This window comes from Anomaloglossus baeobatrachus, chromosome 1, assembly GCF_048569485.1.
Source record: "Anomaloglossus baeobatrachus isolate aAnoBae1 chromosome 1, aAnoBae1.hap1, whole genome shotgun sequence".
In the NCBI taxonomy this organism is placed as follows: Eukaryota; Metazoa; Chordata; class Amphibia; order Anura; family Aromobatidae; genus Anomaloglossus; species Anomaloglossus baeobatrachus.
In genome coordinates this window covers 323,907,883-323,927,107 of record NC_134353.1, presented here as the reverse complement: position 1 = coordinate 323,927,107, position 19,225 = coordinate 323,907,883, and the positions used below count along the sequence as shown (strand labels likewise).

General features: G+C 41.5%; 1 protein-coding gene across 3 annotated transcripts in view; it reads left to right on the top strand.

Moving 5' to 3' along the window:
- YTHDC1 (YTH N6-methyladenosine RNA binding protein C1) overlaps window positions 1-18,871 on the top strand; it is a 109,539-nt gene extending 90,668 nt beyond the window's left edge. For all 3 annotated transcript variants that reach the window (XM_075351756.1, XM_075351743.1, XM_075351749.1), the window contains 9 exons: window positions 435-552; window positions 1,290-1,374; window positions 3,070-3,236; window positions 7,491-7,573; window positions 14,339-14,375; window positions 14,463-14,502; window positions 15,989-16,051; window positions 17,099-17,233; window positions 17,770-18,871. In XM_075351756.1, coding sequence (XP_075207871.1) covers window positions 435-552; window positions 1,290-1,374; window positions 3,070-3,236; window positions 7,491-7,573; window positions 14,339-14,375; window positions 14,463-14,502; window positions 15,989-16,051; window positions 17,099-17,233; window positions 17,770-17,976 — 935 coding nt within the window. In that variant the 3' untranslated portion in view covers window positions 17,977-18,871. The remainder of the gene's footprint in view (window positions 1-434; window positions 553-1,289; window positions 1,375-3,069; window positions 3,237-7,490; window positions 7,574-14,338; window positions 14,376-14,462; window positions 14,503-15,988; window positions 16,052-17,098; window positions 17,234-17,769) is intronic.
- Window positions 18,872-19,225: the final 354 nt, after the last annotated feature.

Below are 19,225 nucleotides of genomic sequence, written 5' to 3'. Positions count from 1 at the left end.
TGAGATCACTGGGCTTGGCTCAAACCGATGAAAATTGCAGCCTGTTTTTTTTATTAAAAAGAAAAAATGGGATTGGTTCAAAAACGCCTGGCTTCTAGCTCTACATTTTGGCCATAGTTGCTTCAAAGAAAGATCGCCAGGACTTCACAGCACGGGAGCATTTCTGGATCTACTGTAGGCAAAGGGGGTCATCTGTTTCTTAACGCTTTAGGAAAAAAAAAAGGTCAAGACGACAATTTAGTAAGCGCACCTATCCCCATAGATTGAGATGCTGAGAACAAAGGAGTTAAAGATGGCCGGGGACCGCACAGTATGGCATTGCTGGCAGAATTCTGCTCTCATTGTTTTCTGTGGACAGACTACAGTGCCCAGGAAGTGTCTGCAGAAACGGTTTAATTTATTTCAGGACTACAATTTTTCTTGACTTTCCCCAGGTTTTGCCCGGTTGTCATCTGAATCTCACCATGGGGGATCACCAATCCACTGGGTTCTTCCTGCAGGGATGAATGCAAAAATGCTTGGAGGAGTTTTCAAGATAGACTGGATTTGCAGGTACACTCAGCATATTTTATACATGTCTAAATCGTACAGGAAAAAGTTCTCCTTGCATCCACAGAGGCTTCTTGTTTCTCCAGCTCTTCCATTCTCATCACAATAAAATGAAAGATATAAAAAAAAAATCTAAAGTTAAGCAATTTCTAAAGCAGATGAAAATAAACAGGTGACAATTTATAGTGGAAGTATAATGCATTTTCCTGGTGTCTTCCAAGTTTTCAATGTCCGGCAACTCGGGCAATAAGCAAAGTTTATGCTGTTAAGATTTTCAACATTGAAATGTTAAAATTATTCTACGTGTAATTTTTCTTTCTTTTTTTTTTTATTTTTTTTTCCTAGGTCAAAAAAAAAATTATATACAGTATCTATGTAGTAAAATGGGATATAATAGTGAATGGGTGTTTTATTTAGGCTTCATCCAGACGTTTGGTTTCTCAAACATCTTTGGTGCTGTTAACATGTCCTGTTTTTGCTGTTCTGCCTGTGGTTTATTTCTAAGTTTGCAAAAGTGAGGAGTATCTTTGCAATGTTATTTCATTTTTAAATTTATTATTGCCTGGGCTAAAATCGTTGATAAAACTCTGGTAGTAAAATCACACATTCATAAAAATATATATATATTTTTTCCCCCCACCTGCATAAAATAACATTTTAACGAGGGCTAATTTTTATTACCATAAACTGTTTTTGTTTTTTTATTTTTTTTATAATTTCTCCACTCTATTACTGATCAGGAGAGAACTGCCATTTACAAAGTCTGTCCATTTGGCCAACCCATGGAATGAACACAAACCAGTGAAGATTGGTCGAGATGGTCAGGTTAGATAACCTTTCTATAATTTTTCTGTTTTAGACCTTAAGATCTGTCCATTTTTTTCTTCACTAACTTGTAATCGTTTTATTTTTTTTACCTTTTCCTGCACATTGACATTTATGTACCATTTTAACTCCCTTAACGACCGCAGGCCATAACATTACGCCCTAAGCCATATAGGTGTAATGGCGATGAGCCGTGCCCATGTTAGGTGATTTGAACAGCTGACGTGTACCTCGCAGGCACGGGTGGATCCACGATCCACCCACGCCTGTTAACCCCTTAAATTGAGCTGTTAAAATTTGATAGCACGATTTAAATGCCAGTCTTGGTAAATCTTCACTTACCCGTCTCCATCAGCGGCGCCGTGACGTAATCACTGCCATGGTAGCACAGGGTCATGTGATGACTCCTGTAGCTCACATGACTCACTTCCTGTTTCATCCAGGCAAGTGCTGCCTTTAGCAAGAGGTATTTCTGGTGATCACAGCTGAGTAGCTGTGATCACCGGAAATGAATGAGCGATCAGACTGCTGATCCTATAAAAAAAAAAATATAAACCTTAAAAGTTCAAATCCCCCCCCCCCCCCCCCATTCGCCCCATTGAAAATTAAAGGGTAAAAAAAACTACACACACTTGGTATCGCGACATTCAGAAATGACTATCAAAATATAGGAGCAATTAATCTGATCAGTAACCGGCAAAACAAAAAAAATTCCATACGCCAAAATTCAAGGGTTTTTTTTTTTTTTGGTCGCCACAAGATGCGATAACAGTCAAAACATAGCATCTGTGCAAAAAGCAAAAATGGTGCCGTTAAAAACATCAGTTTGAGACTCAAACAATAAGCCTCTTGCTTTTTTTTTTTTTTTTTTTTTTTTTTTTACACGTCTGAATTTTTTAACCCCTTAGATAACAGTAAAGCTATACATGTGTCATCGCACCAATACATATTACCATATGGTGAAGAAAATATCTCAAACACAATCATGCAATCTCACTTTTTTACTTTTTTTTTTTTTCCCTCGGCACTTGGAATTTTTTTTTTTGTCGTTTTCCAGTACATTATATGGGAAAACTTATGGTTTCATTTTAAAGTACAACTCGTCCCACAAAAAACAAACCTTCATATAGCAAGATTAACAGAAAAATTAAAGTTACGGCTCTCAAAAGTAGGGAAGTAAATAAGACCTGAAAATCGGCTGGGGGTGAAGGGGTTAGAGGAGTTCTCCACTACTAGGACAATACCTTTTTGATTCTACATGTTTCCCCAAGGTAAAATAGAAAAAAAAAGCTTTATACTCTCCTTCCGTACCAGCAATGTCACGTGAGTCCTGGGAACAGATGGAATGACGCTGGCATGGGAGGGGAGTATAAGGTTTTGGGTTTTTGTTTTTTTTTGTTTTTTTTTACCTGGGGGGAAATATGGAATCAGAAGGTGTTGGCCTAGTGTTGGAGAACCCTTTTAAGTACCATTGTGACACACAGGTGCTTCAGTCATTCAAGGCTTTTTACACTGACACAAGGGATCAGGGATAACTCGTAGGTTTTTTGGCACTCTAGTGAAGCTTTTTTGCCTGGAAAATCTGCAGACTGTATTATGCCAGAATTGGTCTTGAAATGAGCTTGTGTTGTGGGTGTAGTGCGTGTATTCTGTAATGGGATGTTTAATATGTTAATAAATGTTGGCTGTTTCCAGGAAATTGAACCAGAATGTGGAACCCAGCTTTGCCTTTTGTTTCCAACGGATGAAAGCATTGACTTGTATCAAGTCATTCACAAAATGAGGCACAAGAGAAGAATGAATTCTCAGCCCAGATCGCGAGGTCGTCCCTCACGCCGCGAAGCAACACGAGAAGTGGGAAGGTTAGAAACGTTCTTTGGACTGATAGTAGGCACTTGTGCTGGAGTAACATGACGGACAACACAGCACACATGTCGGTGCCAGTGATGAAGAGCAAAAAATCCTCACATCAAGCTGCATGGAAGAGTTTGTGGCTTCATTGAGGATTTCATTTTGGCCCCATTCCTTCTGCCCAAACCCATTCTACCCACTCTCATGTTGCATTCCGATTTGTCAAGATCTGTCAGGGGAGAGCATATATTTTAGACTAGAATAGAATTAGATATTTAAAGTTGAGTAAAAAACCAAAACCACACCCCTCCTGAATGCACAGGTAGAAACAAGTTTGAGGAATTAAATCTACTTACCCAAGGAAAGTATGTTAATTTCTTGTTAAAAGCCTTTTCTTTCAGGTATAACCAAGGATATCCCCAATCAGATATGGGACTTTTATAAAGGATCAATAATGGTGTTGCAGAAGATGCCACCTCCCTATGGGGGAGATAAAGCTTTAAAAAAAAAATTAAAAAAAATGTTGCTTTTGTTTTCAAGAGGAGCCTTGTTGGGACTAATTCCATATGGCTTCACCATGGTGTTTTAGAAGCAGATTGTGATCTATAATAACCCCACAGTGAATACATCTTGCTGAGCTCCTGAAACCGGTTTAGGTTCTGTGGAAAGGGGAGCAAGTTGCACTTGGAGACCCGGCAACAAACCAGAAAGTGTGGCTGTTGCTGTGTCTGTACATCCCTTCCAGATGCTGGCAGTACCTGTGGACTATAAGTATTTAGTGGATCGACATGGTTATTTCCCACTGCTTTATGAACTTAACATCCTGTACCAGGAAAAAGAGGGTGTAACATGGTTTCAGAATTGGAGAAGGCTTTCAAAGAACTGATGCTTAAAAAGCCCTTCAGCCAATCACTTTTCCCCTATATAGGCTAATTTCATAAAAAGCTAACGGGTTGCTCCAAAGACTGGATGTGTTGGTTTACAGTGGGCATTACGGTGGTAGGTAGAGAGCCAGCTCCACTTCCCTGTTTCTTTCAACCTAAAAGGACACCACCGATTAGGTAGGAGGAAACCTGACAGCCCCCGTTTCATTTCTATTACTTTTTTTAATTTTTTTTTTTTCCTCCCGTTTTTTGCTTTATATGGACTGAGCACAAAGAAGTTGTAAGCTGAGGTTACCATTATACTAAAGTGCATACATGTGATTTTTCTTTTTCTTTTTTACTCCACTTTTGCAATGGACTGCAATATATATTGTAACACCACCAGTACACCACCTCAGGTCCGCCTTGTATTTGTGCGGCTTAAATCCTTAGTGGACTTCTGTATGAAATGAACTGTTGCTATATTTTATACCGGTCATAAATGCACTCTACAAGAATGCGGTATGTTCCCTCTTTACACCAGCTTTTAATTTTTTTATTATCTTATTTTTGCTTTATGTGCAACTGCTGTGCTTCTTGCTCAGTGTAAATTTTCACAAGATAATTTAGTCATGGTTTCATTTAAGTGTACAAATATATGAACATAAGGTGTTGGGCATTGTTCGTGGTGACGTGTCTGAGCTGTTTAGAAGTCGGTGCTTTAGAAGGTTTTTAACCCTAATTTGTGTGTTGTGTATAAATGTTTCTGTAGTTTTTAATTTTCTCCGAACTGTTTTTCTACTAAGGAATTTTCAGCCTGAAACCGCAGATTGATTAGAACTTCTGAATTTTGTTGTCTTGGCTAGATCATGAAATCTACACTTGACTGATCATTAGTAATACTACAGTAAATATTCAATAAAGATGAAGTATTAACCTAAATGAGTTGCCAATTAACCCCTTCCCAACTTGTGCGTCGCGTGGCAGGTCCCCTTAACTGAGCCCTCAACGTAACCAGCAGATTCTAGCTTTGTTAGGCCTGTTTCACACATCCGGCTTTTCGCCGGTTTACCGGATCCAGCGCTCTCCCGTACAGACAATACAGTACAGTGACAGCGCTGTAACTTCCGAGTCACATGCGCCGGTCACATGACAGCATGTGACCGGCGCTTGTTGCGCTGTCACTGTACTGTAGTCACTGTATGGGAGAGCGCCGGATCCGGCGAAAAGCCGGATGTGTGAAACCGGCCTTATTCAGCCGCCATCTTTGTATAACTGATGTAACAGAGGTGGTCATATTAGCATGGCGCATGCACCAACTCCCATCAGCCTCCATGCAACTCGTTTGCAGGATGCTGATGGGTTGTTATGGCATCCTGGAGCTGGTGATCATTCGATCGCTTCAAGTATCCTAAAAATACTCAGTGTGAATTACTAAAAGTACAGAGTTTGAATCCCAGCACTTTCCATTTTTCAAAAAGGAAGGAACTAAAAACAAAGGGGTATTTGGTATAGTTTTGGCTGTAAAAGTCTGATCGATCAATTATAAAATTAACTTTAGTACTGTAAGAATTAAAATTTAATAATCCCACTGAATTGCATTTTTTTTTTTTACTCCCCTCCCCCCACATTGTTGCTCCTCCATAAAAAGCAAACACCATGTCTTACGCACCCCAAAATAGCATCAATGAAAACCTCAGCTAGCCACGTAAAAACTCTTCACACCGCTCCATCAACGGAAAACTAAAAAGTAACAGGTCTCAGGAAGTGACACAAAGTTTAAAAAAAACCTGTAATGCGGTTATCCTACTGATCTGCAATATTAGATTGCCAGGTCCCTTTTACCACACTGAACACTGAAGGCAAGAGGTGAAATTAAAAAAAAAAAAAAATCTGTGTTGCTGCTTTTAATTTTTTTTCTGTTTTTCCACTACATTGTACAGTAAAAAGAATTGCATCAAAACTACAACGCATGTCACAAAAAAAAAAACAACCCTTCATGACTTTAGTCGTCGAGATGAGTTATAGCTCTTGATACAAGGAGGAAAATGAGTACCAACGTGACAAATCACCCTGTTGGGAAGGGGTTAATTTTCACTGCTTACTGCAATGTCTGCACTTCTTGGTTTCCATTTACATTACCATACACTCCATTCGATTTATTTTCCTGACTGATGTAACTTGGCTGCTGTATATGTTTTTGATCTTCCATGCAGATAGCTGTATAGGTTGGTATATCCTCTGTAGGATGACTTGTCACCTCTCCGGCCATCTATTTCAGCCGGGGTTGTGGTCTTGGAGCTTTGCATTTTGTTGTTCCACTGTTATTGGTTTTGACAATCAGTGACAGCATTGACAGCCAGCTGTCTCCATCCTGTCTACACTGAGCATTGGTTGGATGCGGGCAGCCTGTTACTGTTTCCATTATCGATGTATTTTATATTTGCAAGAAGAATAACTGCACAATTTAATGCAATGATCCAGGATTGCCACCTATTTACTAGTCCACACGTTGGGATAGCTGACTGATCCTCTTTAAAGGGAACCTGTCGTCACCATAAAAATGCAGTCCAATCTGCTGATATCAGGTAATAGTTGGGAGAGCAGAGCAGATGTATACTTTTTGACAAGATTCAGTATAACCTGTGATTTCACTGTTTGCGCTTTCTGGGGGGCTTTGTCCATGCTCTCTCTGGGGGGGCTTTGTCCAGTGGGCAGTTCCATCAGTGATTGACAGCTTTCTTTGTGTATATGTGTGTGTATGTATGTGTGTGTATGTATGTGTGTGTGTATGTATGTATATATATATATGTGTCTATGTATGTCAGTCACTGATGGAACCGCCACTGGACAACCCTCCCCCCCCCCCCTCCAGAAAGAGCAGAGGGTTAAATGAGCAAAACTGGTCATACTGAATACTTTCTCACAAAACTGTATACCAAACTGCTCCACTCTAGAATTTATCTGCAGATTTGGTTTTTTTTTTTTGGTGACAGGTTCCCTTTAAGACATTAACACAAGGAAAAATCCAGCCATTTAAAGAGTAAGATGCCATTTAAATCTTTACCTTCCTATGTGTAATACTTGTCACACTATATATTGTATCACATTGGTGCAGTGCACAGAGATTCCAGCGTTACGTTTTTGTATATATGAGCAGCTTTATCAATGAAATGTTGTTTCTGCCTGTATTGTTAGGTAAGTTTGCTTACGATTGCAGGGTGTTTCGCAGTTAGTTGTGTGAGCATGAAGCGCAGTGGTCATTGCTATAGCCTGTATCTTTTTGTTTTTTATTTTTGCCTTTTTTTTTTTTTCGATGTTACTTCAGACTGGCTTTCTTCAGGTATGTACTAAGAAATGTCTCCAAGTTTGCTGTTTAATTCTTAAATTTAATTTATATAGGCGTCGGCCAGAAGATTATGATATTCATAACAACAGAAAGAAACCAAGAGTTGACTATCCCCAAGAGTTTCACCAGCGACAAGGTTAATATGTTTTGTTATCTTAACCCCCTCAGAGACACTATACCTAAACCAAAATCTGCTCAATAGTACATGTGGAATTGCTTGACTTTTTTCTTTGTTCTCCAGTCTCCAACTGAGCAATGGATACATTGCTGCAGACATTAAAGGGATTATCTATTCTAAATCCAAGTCTGCAGTTACTCTGTGACTGCAGATTTGTGATTCCTCACATCGCATGCACTGTGATGATTTACCATTGTCAGAGCCTGGAACGGTGGTCACGTGGCTGCGAGTATGCAATATGCATACTTCGGGACTAGAGCTGTTCAGTCATCTCACGTCGACAACAAAAAATGCTGCAAATTGATGTTAATAAATCTGTCAGCCTGCCATGCAAGAAACAAGCCATTACAAAGCTCTATGGCGTTTCTTTCTCTATTTACAAACATCAACATTTTTCAGCCTCCAAATAAAGAAAAAATATCTGCAACTAAGGCTAGTTTCACACTTGCGTTGGACGGGATCTGTAGCATTGCGTTGTGTGACGCATGCAACGGATGCGTTGCATATAGTGGCACTACGGATCGTACAAAATAACGCAATCCGTTATAGGTTTTTTTCCTTGACTTTACACATCTGAGCATGCGCAGTTGTGTAAAGACGGATGCGTTAACGGAATCCGTCAAATGACGCATTGTAACGGAATCCGCCACCATAGGCGTCCATTATAAAAACAACGGACGCCAAACTGATTCCTGCAGGTTGCGTTTTTTTGACACTCCGCCAAGCGCAGAAAAACGTTACATGCTGCGTTCCATCCGCCCGACGCAGCGTGAAAATAACAACGCTGCGTCGTCCAGCGGATGCAACGCAGACACTTGCGTTACAGTGCGTCGTCCATACAAGTCTATGGAGAATAGCGCAGTGCGTTAACGGACTGCGCTATTCTCCATAGTGACGGAATGTGCTGAACGCAAGTGTGAAACTAGCCTAAGGTATCTCTGTAATCAGACTGACCTGGAGAAACATGCTGCCAAGTCTTATAATTTTTTTTTTTTCACACCCTCACAAAATAGACCTTTGCTATTTTATATCAGCAGGACAATAAATAATGGCTTTAGTTTTTACTTAAAAAAAAAAACAAAAAACTCTGAAACCAAGGGATGCAGGTATGTCACTAGGTTCAATACACACTGCATAATTATTAAATAATTTGAATCGTTTTCACAATACATATACCTCCGTATATGGTGAAATTGGCAATCTTCTTTGACATCTAAGATTACTTCTCGGTGGGGGAGGTGGATGACTGGCATCTGAACTTCTCTCCCCCTACCCTTGTTAAAACCACTTACATGCTGCTAATAGACATTTACAAATCGTTAGAGGCAGGTATTGTCTGTATAACACAGATGGCATCCCACATGTACCTTTAAATGTTGGAAGGTGGTTAATATGACAATATTACAGTGATCCTGTCACTCGATTCATGCTATCCAAATTGCGGGTAACATGATTTGCCACCTGGGAGCACAATTAGTCATTTATATTCTACTGTAAAACACTGGTGCTTTGGGTAATATACTTTGAAGACCTCTTACGAGTGCTGCTGGAGGTGATTGACAGGTCTCTTTATGTACACTTGTAGGTCACACACACACACACACACACACACACACCAGTCAATCAGCTGCCATAGCTCTAGTAAAAGCCAGCCGGGGGCAGAGCTGGACTAGTCTGCTTTTTGGCTATGGTTCCCACCTGGATGTATAAAATACATTAATATATGTCGCTGTAATCATGCAGCCAGGCTGCGATTCTTGCTGCACTTGGTTTGGGTAGCATTAATTGCCTGAAAAGTTCTTTAAGTTTGAATGGGGATCAGTCACCACATCTCACAACACAAGTTTTCCACTACTTTTACATAGATGGCCTGTCCTTAGGACAGGTAATCACTGTCTGGTGGTAGCCGGTTACTGCACATCTGACTCTCATTCAAATCAATAGGAGTCTGATGTGCAGTACTCTGCGCATCCGCTATCAGAAGATGGGGCACCTCCAGAGCTGAGCATATCTGGTTGCCGCTGGCGGCAAAATCAGCTGCTCGGTGGGGGGTGTTGGAACGATCAGACATCGATGACCCATGGATAGGCCATCAATGTTAACATAGTGAATTACCTTTTTAATTGACAATCAGACCACCCCAGGAGCCATGTCCCATGAACAAAGTAAATTTTCATCAATAAATCTTAAAATAAATTATTCCTCAATTGGATGTATCAAAAGAAATGTTCCTGTTCTGAGATATTCTTATATACATGTCCCTGTAAATATTAGCTAAAAGCTCAGAGGATGATCTTAAAGTTGATTTATATTCTGTGAGGTAAAACATGTTTAATAACAGGTGGGGAAAATGTTACCTCAGTAAGCAGCAGCTAGGACCCTGTGCTGTAATGGGTGTATAGTTATTTTCCTTTTTTCCCAGGCCAGGAGCTGTGGTATGGTCAGACCATGTTCCTGTATGGTCAGACGACCATTACACAGTACATAGCAGAGGCACATACATAAGATTATCTCTGCACAGGAACTTTTTTATATATATATATTATTTTTTTTTTTTTTTTTTTTTTTTTAACACATCCAATTGTGGAACTTATTTTTATTCCAAGATCTATTAATTAAAATGTACTTTGTGGGTAAACCCCTTTCACAAATGTTGGTGTTAATTGTTAACAGGTAAGTTCTCTCTTCCAATGCACACTCTGTTGAAAGTGAGAGAGGGTCAGTGCACATTGCGTCTGGGCACCTAGCGTACAGTAGACGTTAGGAGCTATTCCCAACATACTGTAACATCACTGAAAGCAACAATTGACCAAATGGAGGCTAAAGGTGTGTTCTTTTGACCTCCCCTTTTGCTGGTATAAGCTGTTGATGGCCACTACAAATACACAGGGCCATGTGGCCACAGTGAGCTCCTAATGTGGGTGGAAGCCTTGCTATCCATCCTGACTATGCACACTGTTGGATGCTTCTCTTCAGGGGGCACAGGCGTAGTGTGGAGCAAGCTTTAGCTATTGCAGGACTCTTCTTCCTACGGCTTCTCTACTGGCCAACTCTCCAACATCTGACGTTGTAAATCTGAAAATAAGGAGCGCTGATAGTGTAACACCAAAGCGATCGGTGGGGTATACCTGAGAAATACACTCTCACCTGTATCAGTTGTGATAGTCACAACCACTAGTACGCATGAGATAATGGCGTCTGCTGCATTTTGCTACATAGCTGCATCCGCATTTATTTTTGCAGCTATTGGAGCTTTCTCCGATCACAGCAATTTAGCCTTTTAAATGATGCTTTTGGTCACTGACTGTAACATTTGAAGGACATGTCACCATGCTTTTGCTAACCCACTTGAGCGCAGCATAATGTAGGTAAAGATCCTAATTCCAGCAAATTATCGCTTTGCTTTTAGTTACATTTTGTTTTTTTTTATCTCTGCTACAGATATACCGTAGTAGGTTTCAGTATAACCCCACCCTCACCACTGATTGGCAGCTATCTGTGTCCAATTTACATAAAGCTGCCAATCAGTCATGAAGGAGAGTTTATATATACCGTATTTTTCGCTTTATAAGACGCACCTGATTATAAGACGCACCCCCAAATTTGGTGAAGGAAAAGAGAATTTTTTTTTTTAATGTTAAATGGGGTCCATCTTATAATGCCAGTGTCCCTCAAACAAATCATATAGGGTATATGTCCTTCATAGCCCCCCATCCTAAAATTAGCCCCCTTAATCTGGATATGGCCCCCTTATATTGAATATAGCCCCCTTGTGATGGCACACGTTCCCCTGTGCTGCCTATGGTCCCCTATAGATTGCACACGTTCCCGTGTTAGATAACGCCCCCATGCTGCTGCCCATGGCCCCTATAGATCGCACAAGTCCCCCTGTGTTAGATATCGCCCCCATAGTGCTGCCCATGGCTCCTATATAGATCGCACAAGTCCCCCTGTGTTATATATTGCCCCCATAGTGCTGCCCATGGTCCCTATAGATCGCACAAGTCCCCCTGTGTTAGATATCGCCCCCATAGTGCTGCCCATGGCCCCTATATAGATCGCACAAGTCCCCCTGTGTTAGATATCTCCCCCATAGTGCTGCCCATGGTCCCTATAGATCGCACAAGTCCCCCTGTGTTAGATATCTCCCCCATAGTGCTGCCCATGGTCCCTATAGATCGCACAAGTCCCCCTGTGTTAGATATCGCCCCCATAGTGCTGCCCATGGCCCCTATATAGATCGCACAAGTCCCCCTGTGTTAGATATCTCCCCCATAGTGCTGCCCATGACCCCTATATAGATCGCACAAGTCCCCCTGTGTCAGATATCGCCCCCATAGTGCTGCCCATGGCCCCTATAGATCGCACAAGTCCCCCTGTGTTAGATATCGCCCCCATAGTGCTGCCCATGGCCCCTATATTGATCGCACAAGTCCCCCTGTGTTAGATATCTCTCCCATAGTGCTGCCCATGGCCCCTATAGATCGCACAAGTCCCCCTGTGTTAGATATCTCCCCCATAGTGCTGCCCATGGCCCCTATAGATCGCACAAGTCCCCCTGTGTCAGATATGGCCCCTAGGCTGCTGCCCAAAGTAAAATAAAACCCTCTTTCCTTACCTCCTCCAGCGCTGAGCTCCCTCCTGTCTGGCTCCGTGCTTCTGTTCTTCCACTTCCTGGTTCTCAGTGCGGTCATGTGATCGGCACAGCAGACTGACATCTCTGCCTGCCTGATCACAGTGGAAGCAGGGACACGGGGAGAAACGCTGCAGGGGTAAGTAAAGCTTTTTTATTTTAGAATGAGCAGCAGCCTGGGGGCCAAATCTAACACAGGGGGGGCATGTGCGATCACACTGGGACGCAGGCTCATATAATATGCACCGCTGCCCCAGCCCCACACTGCGTGCGATTTCAGCACCATTGGAGATGGACAGCGGCTGTGCATATTATATGAGCGGGTGCAGGAGATCAAAGGCTGCCGCCCGCAGTGTTCCTCTGTGCTCCAGAGCTGCTGCCCCCACCTCCCCTGGACGCTGCAGTGTACATATATATATACACCCCCCCCCCCCCCCGTATATTCGGCTTATAAGACGCACCCCCTACTTTCCCCCAAAATTTGGGGGAACAAAAGTGCGTCTTATAAAGCGAAAAATACGGTACTTTTCCTGCTGCTAAAACAGTGATTTCTATTAGTTACACAAAACAGCCCAGTAAGTGATAGATTCCTCGAATCAGGGTCTCTGCCCCTACATTATGCTGCTCTCAGACCTGCAAAACCTGTTTACAGATTCTCGCTAAAGATGCAATAGGCTGTGCACACACATCGTCTCATCAGCCCCTATAATGCGATTGTGGGCAGCCAGCGGTTTACCATGGCAGTTGGGGCATGCTGAAGGCTCCTGTTACTGTTAGCCCTCCTGTGATGCTCGGCCACAGAACCACAATTTCATTACATACTGCAATACTGTGATATTGCAGTGTAACATAAGTGATCAAATTATTGCAAAAATAAAGTAAAAAAATGTTTACAAAGATTAGATAACTACTGTACACACAAGTGCATCAAAATAGTGATAGGACTCATTTTTGTGGGACAAGTTGTAGTTTTAAATGCCAATATTAACTTTACCATGAAATGTTCTGTGAAACTGAAAACAAAGTTCTAAGTGTATTAAAACTGAATGGGGAAAAAAAAATTGCAATTGTCACGGTGTATTTAGGACATTAATTATGTAGCAAAAATGATCTCAGTATGCTTCTAAAGGTCAGCAGCAGTAGGGCCAAGACAAACTTATAAGAGATGAGTGGTTTTCCATTTTCTGAGAGCTGGAACTTTTTATTTGTCAGTGAAGCTTGTTTTTGGTGCATTGAGCATGCATTTGTATTCATACCATTTTGGCGTCATATGTTTTGGGTGGAGCCGAGCAGGGCCATGGCTGAGGACGTCAGTGCCGCGGGGACTGCATCGCTGGGGGACGTGTGTGTGTGTGTGCGCGCGATTGTGTGTGTATACATACGGAGTGCGGGGAGGGGGCGGAGCCGAGGAGGGAAGTGTCGGGCTCCCGGCACACGTAACCAGGGTTCCTTGGTTACCCGATGTGTACCCTGGTTACGGGTGGAGGAAGCCAGAGAGAGCATGCGCAGTGAAATCCAAAGGATTCCGCTGCTCAAAAAAATAACGACGCTGCGTCGTCCGGCGGATGCAACGCTGACACTTGCGTTACAGTGCGTCATCCATACAAGTGTATGGAGAATAGCGCAGTGCGTTATCGGACTACGCTATTCTCCATAGTGACGGACTCCGCTGAACGCAAGTGTGAAACTAGCCTTGCACCACAGTTTTGCAGTTTATAGGGAGATTGTGGTTCTATGAAGCTCAGGCTGGCAAGGTGGTGTAGTTACAGGGCCTGCTGCAGTGACACCCCCTTGGTTACCCCACTATCATTTGGTGGGAGTCTGATGCTTGTGCACATGGCAATGAGGTCATTTAAATGCCTCTGTCAGTGATTGACGGTGACCTTTGAAAAGTTAAATGGCAGTGATTAGAGCGAGCTCCGGCTGCTACTGTTGCAATCAGACAACAGCTGTGTGTAATATTATCTTATATGGTTGTGAAGGGGTTTTGGATTCCTGAATGTAATATATTATATAGTGTAATCTTACTGGCCTGACTTGCGTGCCAGTAACACTTAATTTAACAACATGGTACATTTCTGTGTACTCAGGGTTTGTCAAGGATCCTCGCTTCCAGGAAGTGGACCGGTAAATACCTTTTTTTTGTTCAGTTCTCAAACTTCATGATAATACTTATACATCCAGTCTTATTTATTCTGCTTTCTCTTTCTGCAGAAGATTTACAGGAGTTCGCAGAGATGTATTCTTAAATGGAGTAAGTAGAAGGTTTTTTTTTTTTGTTTTTCTCATTTAATATGACTTCTCTGTTATGCCTTGTGCCTACGTTGTGGTTTTTTTAGCTGCGTTTTTTTTTTCTAGTGTTTTTTCCTTTTTGTTAAATGGATAAGAACAAGGAAAAAGCATCCCTGCAAAGTCTGAGAATCCTGACTTGCTGTGCACATGCTACTACTTTTTTCTCGCAGATTTTGTTGCTGTAAAAAGCAGCATGTCAATTGTTTGAGTTTTATTTTTTGCGTTTTTATAATCCCCTGCAGTGCTTTATCAATACAGGGGATTATAGCGCAGCACTTCGCTTCACATATATACAAAGCTCTCCATAGCGCAGTAACACAGTTTTGTCATGGTGATGACCCAGGGTTACTATTGTAGCTATTGGGTCCCTGTGATCGCATTCCAGGGTCCTGATCGCCAGGGAAGAGGTAAGAGATCCCTCTCATTGCTTTCTGAATGCTGCAATCGCACTGATAGCAGCATTCAGGGGGGTTAAACTGCCAGGAGCGGCGCAGCACCTCTGAGCAGAAAACCAGCTCCGAGTTGTAACATCAGCCAGAGACCTGGCGGCCAGCGCGGGAATACAGCGCCTGAATCCCCACGGTCGCCATGATTAAAAAAAACTCACAAAAAGCATGGGGAAAAAAAGCGCAAAAGCAATACAAAATGCGTGTTTTGTTCAGCTGCTTTTTTTCCTGCTAAAACACGCGTTTATATGTGCAGATTTTCTACACATAAAAACACAGCTTGGGCACATAGCCTTTCTTGCTGTGTGAGTAAAAAAAGCTAGTTATTAAAGGACTAGTTTCAAGTTGTCTCTTGAGTAGCTGACCTCTCCAGTCTTCTTGCCACCCGATTGCAGGGCAAAGGGATTGATGGTCTCTCCTCACTGAGCACCAGTTTTGGTCAATTTCCTTCTGCTACTGTCATAGTTTAGTAGTGTACACTATCACTGTATTTGCATATAGAGCTAATGGTATTTAAAGAAGCACTTTGCTCAGGAAAGTGAGAGCAATGATTAGGAGAACTGTTCTGGAAACTGTTTATGCTGGTGGCTGTGATTTTCTACAGGCCGGATTTAATGCCATTTGATTAAAAACTTAGATGGGAGACGAGGGAGGTATAGCTGTATAGAAAGCCGTGGGCTGGAGATCTGGAGTCTTCAGAGTTAACGCCTTTCCTGAAATGTAACTACTGGGCAGGGTCTAGTGGCCAATCTCCTTGGAAATGGGCTGAACACCCTGCAGGAAAATGACAGCAGATAGGAAAAACTTAATTGCAATCTTGCTTATTTTTGTGCTAACTAAAGGAATTTAATAACATGAAAAAAGCTTGTACGTTGGTCAGCATTCTAGTATCTGTTAGTTCAAAGGCTGTCCTCTGTACGAATGTGGCAGAAAACTGCACATACAACTTTAAATTTGTTTTTGAAAGTAAAAAAAAATGTATTTTTTTTTCTTCCCTCCCAGTCATACAACGACTACGTGAGAGAGTTCCATAATATGGGACCACCACCGCCATGGCAGGGAATGGTTTGTATTGTAATCTTGTCACTTTCGAGCGGGGGGAGGGGTGACTATGGGTTGAGTTGGATTTTTTTTAAATCTATTTGTCTTCCTGGCTGTTTTTTCCCCTTTTATTTAAATTGTGCGCCATGTCATGCGCAGTGCTATGTTCATGTTGTGGTTGAATACTTCACTGTGTGTGTGTGTGTGTGTGTGTGTGTGTGTGTGTGTGTGTGTGTGTGTGTGTACGCACACGCTGCAGCTAACTCTGCAGAAATCAACTGAAACTGGTGATGTTCACAGAGACAGTGTTTTCAATAAAATGGCGCTGAAGTTGGCAGGATACACACATGCAGACTCAGATTTTGTTAAAGAATTAAACTACAACGAGAACTTGGTGCTGCGCCGCCCGATATAGTATGTGTTGGCATATAACAGAGCAGCAGCTCCCTCTCTTATGGTCGGCACAGTGACCTATGCCAGCCTCCAGACTGCTGTACCTGTTTTAGCACCTACTCAATCTCCTGCTGTACGGGCATCCTACTTTTGAGACACCACTGCTGGACACTTTAAACACACGGCACTGTGCAGCCTCCACAGAGACCCCACTGCTCATAGGTGAAGAACGCTAAACCTGCAGCTTACAATTCGAGCCTGTGCCCTGCACCACAGCGCACTGGTCAGCAGCCTACATATAGGCATAGCCATTTTCAGGTCATGTGATGTCCGGAAGCTGCTGACCTCCCTCACCATGGATGGCGTATGTGCTGTGGGCAGGCGGTGGTGACGGCCAGCGCTTGTATGTTGACGAGAACATAGCACTGCGCCGCCTCTGCTTCAGAAAGGATGCGTTCAGTGTGTTATAGTGAATTACAATATTTATGTACTTAATATGTAAATGAGCTATTAAGATGTCTCCCAAACAGAAGGGATGATCATACGAACAGATATCCTTTTAAGAGGAAGTTTTGTAGTTCTGCGATTATTTAGCAGTGTTTGCGTCTTTAATGTATTATATGCCCCATTGCTCCCTCCGCTCTTTAACTTTACATGGTATGTCACTTTCCTCTTCAGCCTCCCTATCCTGCAATGGAGCAACCTCAACATCACCCGTATTATCAACATCATGCTCCCCCTCCCCAAGCACATCCACAGTTTTCAGGTCACCATCCAGTTCAGCATGATGCACGTTACCGGGATAAACGGGTTGTAAGTTATGATGTATATTATCTTTGCGTATTCTGTTTTGATACAAATGGATATCATAGAAAAAAAATTAATGGAGCCATTCTAGACCCAAAGTTTTTATTTCGAGAAATCCACATGTACATTGGCAATATCCACCGCCGATAATGAGACAACTGAAAACTTCCTGAAACAGTAAGTAGGGGTCTAAAATGGCTCCATTGACCACTGTGAAAGTTGCAAGGTTTTTTTTTTTTAAATATAGATGGTGATACTAAAAAAGTAAAACAAAAACCTGATTTTATAGCTTGTCAGAAACTGATCTCTTTAAAGCACTGTATAGCACAGTATTACAGGACAATTTTAATAAAATGCAGCTCCATTAAAATGGAGGGAAACAACTCAAGTCAACTTTTTTTATTATTATTACTATTATTATTATTATTAGGCAGTCCACAGCTATCTGTTGGTATAGAAAGTAGACTAAATTTATTCTAAAGGGTATCAAAGTGTAAGGCTAACGTATGTTTCTCCAAAATGTTTTTTTTTCCTGTTTGCAGCATGATTACGATATGAGAGTGGATGACTTTCTAAGACGCACACAAGCTGTTGTCAGTAGCAGAAGAAGCCGCCCAAGAGAGAGGGAGAGAGAACGTGAAAGAGAACGACCAAGAGACAACAGACGTGATCGAGGTCGTGACCGTGACAGGGATCGGGACAGGGAAAGACTACGCGACAGAGGAGATCGCGGGAGATATAGAAGATAAATCATTGGCCAGCATTGCTAATATGCACATGGATGTTTTGCTTTAGATTCCACTTGTCCTTCATGTGTTTACAAAAAAACATTTCTGTTCATGCAGTTTATTTAAAACAACAAAAAAAGTAAAATGACTAGCTTTTCTGTTTTCTTGTTTGATCCTCTGTGCACGTACTGTAATAACTGGAGACCTGTTGAAATGGCCGATATGGTGCACGTTTGATACAATATAGAGAGCCTATAATACTTTAAAGCTGTAACCATATGGAAGTGAGCGTAAATTACTTTCTGAAACCTTTTTTGATCCAAAGGCTGCTCCATAGGCAGTAAAATGTGCATGATATCGAGCGCCTGTTCATAAGGCCAAGTTTGAAGAACTGCCATCTGTGGGTGTTTGTTTTATCTTTTTTTTTATTTTTATTTTTTTTTTTTTTAAATCCTCCCTATTCCTGTAAATGTAGCTGCAATTTATTCTGTGAAAAAAAAAAAAATAATGCTGCTATCAAGTATGCAATTTTTGAAGGTTAGAATTTCTGTATGAACATGTTGTAAATGACTAGCTTGTTTCCCACTCCATCCAATTTGGCAATGATGAAAGCAATATTTTTAAATTTGTTTAAAATATGTAATTGGTTCACTTTTTGATTTGAGCTCCACCTTACATGTCTGAATTACAGACTCTTAACAGGGAGTGCATAACCTTGTGTGCTAGCTAGTATGACTATGTTAGCTTATGTTATTTTGTATTTGATTAATTGTAATTTAATTTGTTACTGCAGTGGTTTCTTAAGCCATTTGATAGCGGCGATTCAGCTAATGTTCTCTACTGCAATGTATCTTTTTGTGTAGTCATACCATAATGCTGTGCCATTTTTATAATAAAACCACTGGAAGTTTATAAATGTGTTCATCTCCGTAATTGCAATCAGGGCAAATCTCTAACACTGACTTCCGATATTCACATTTTATCATGTGCCAAGTAACATAAACCAATTGTAGATAGTTTTTATTATTTTTAGTTTGGAACTTTCAATAAGTTTTAAGTCCGTTAAACGCAAAAGGGGTTGTAGATGTATTGTCGAAGTGACTCATGTTAGATGATGATTTGGTGTATTTTTTTTTTTTTTTTTAAAATGCTGAAGTTGAACAGCACACATCAAATTAGTTGGCTTAGGGCCGTTTCAGATCAGTGGTATTCTACGGCACTCGCAGATCCGGCATAAGGGCAGTACAGTACTTTACAGTTCACTGGCAAG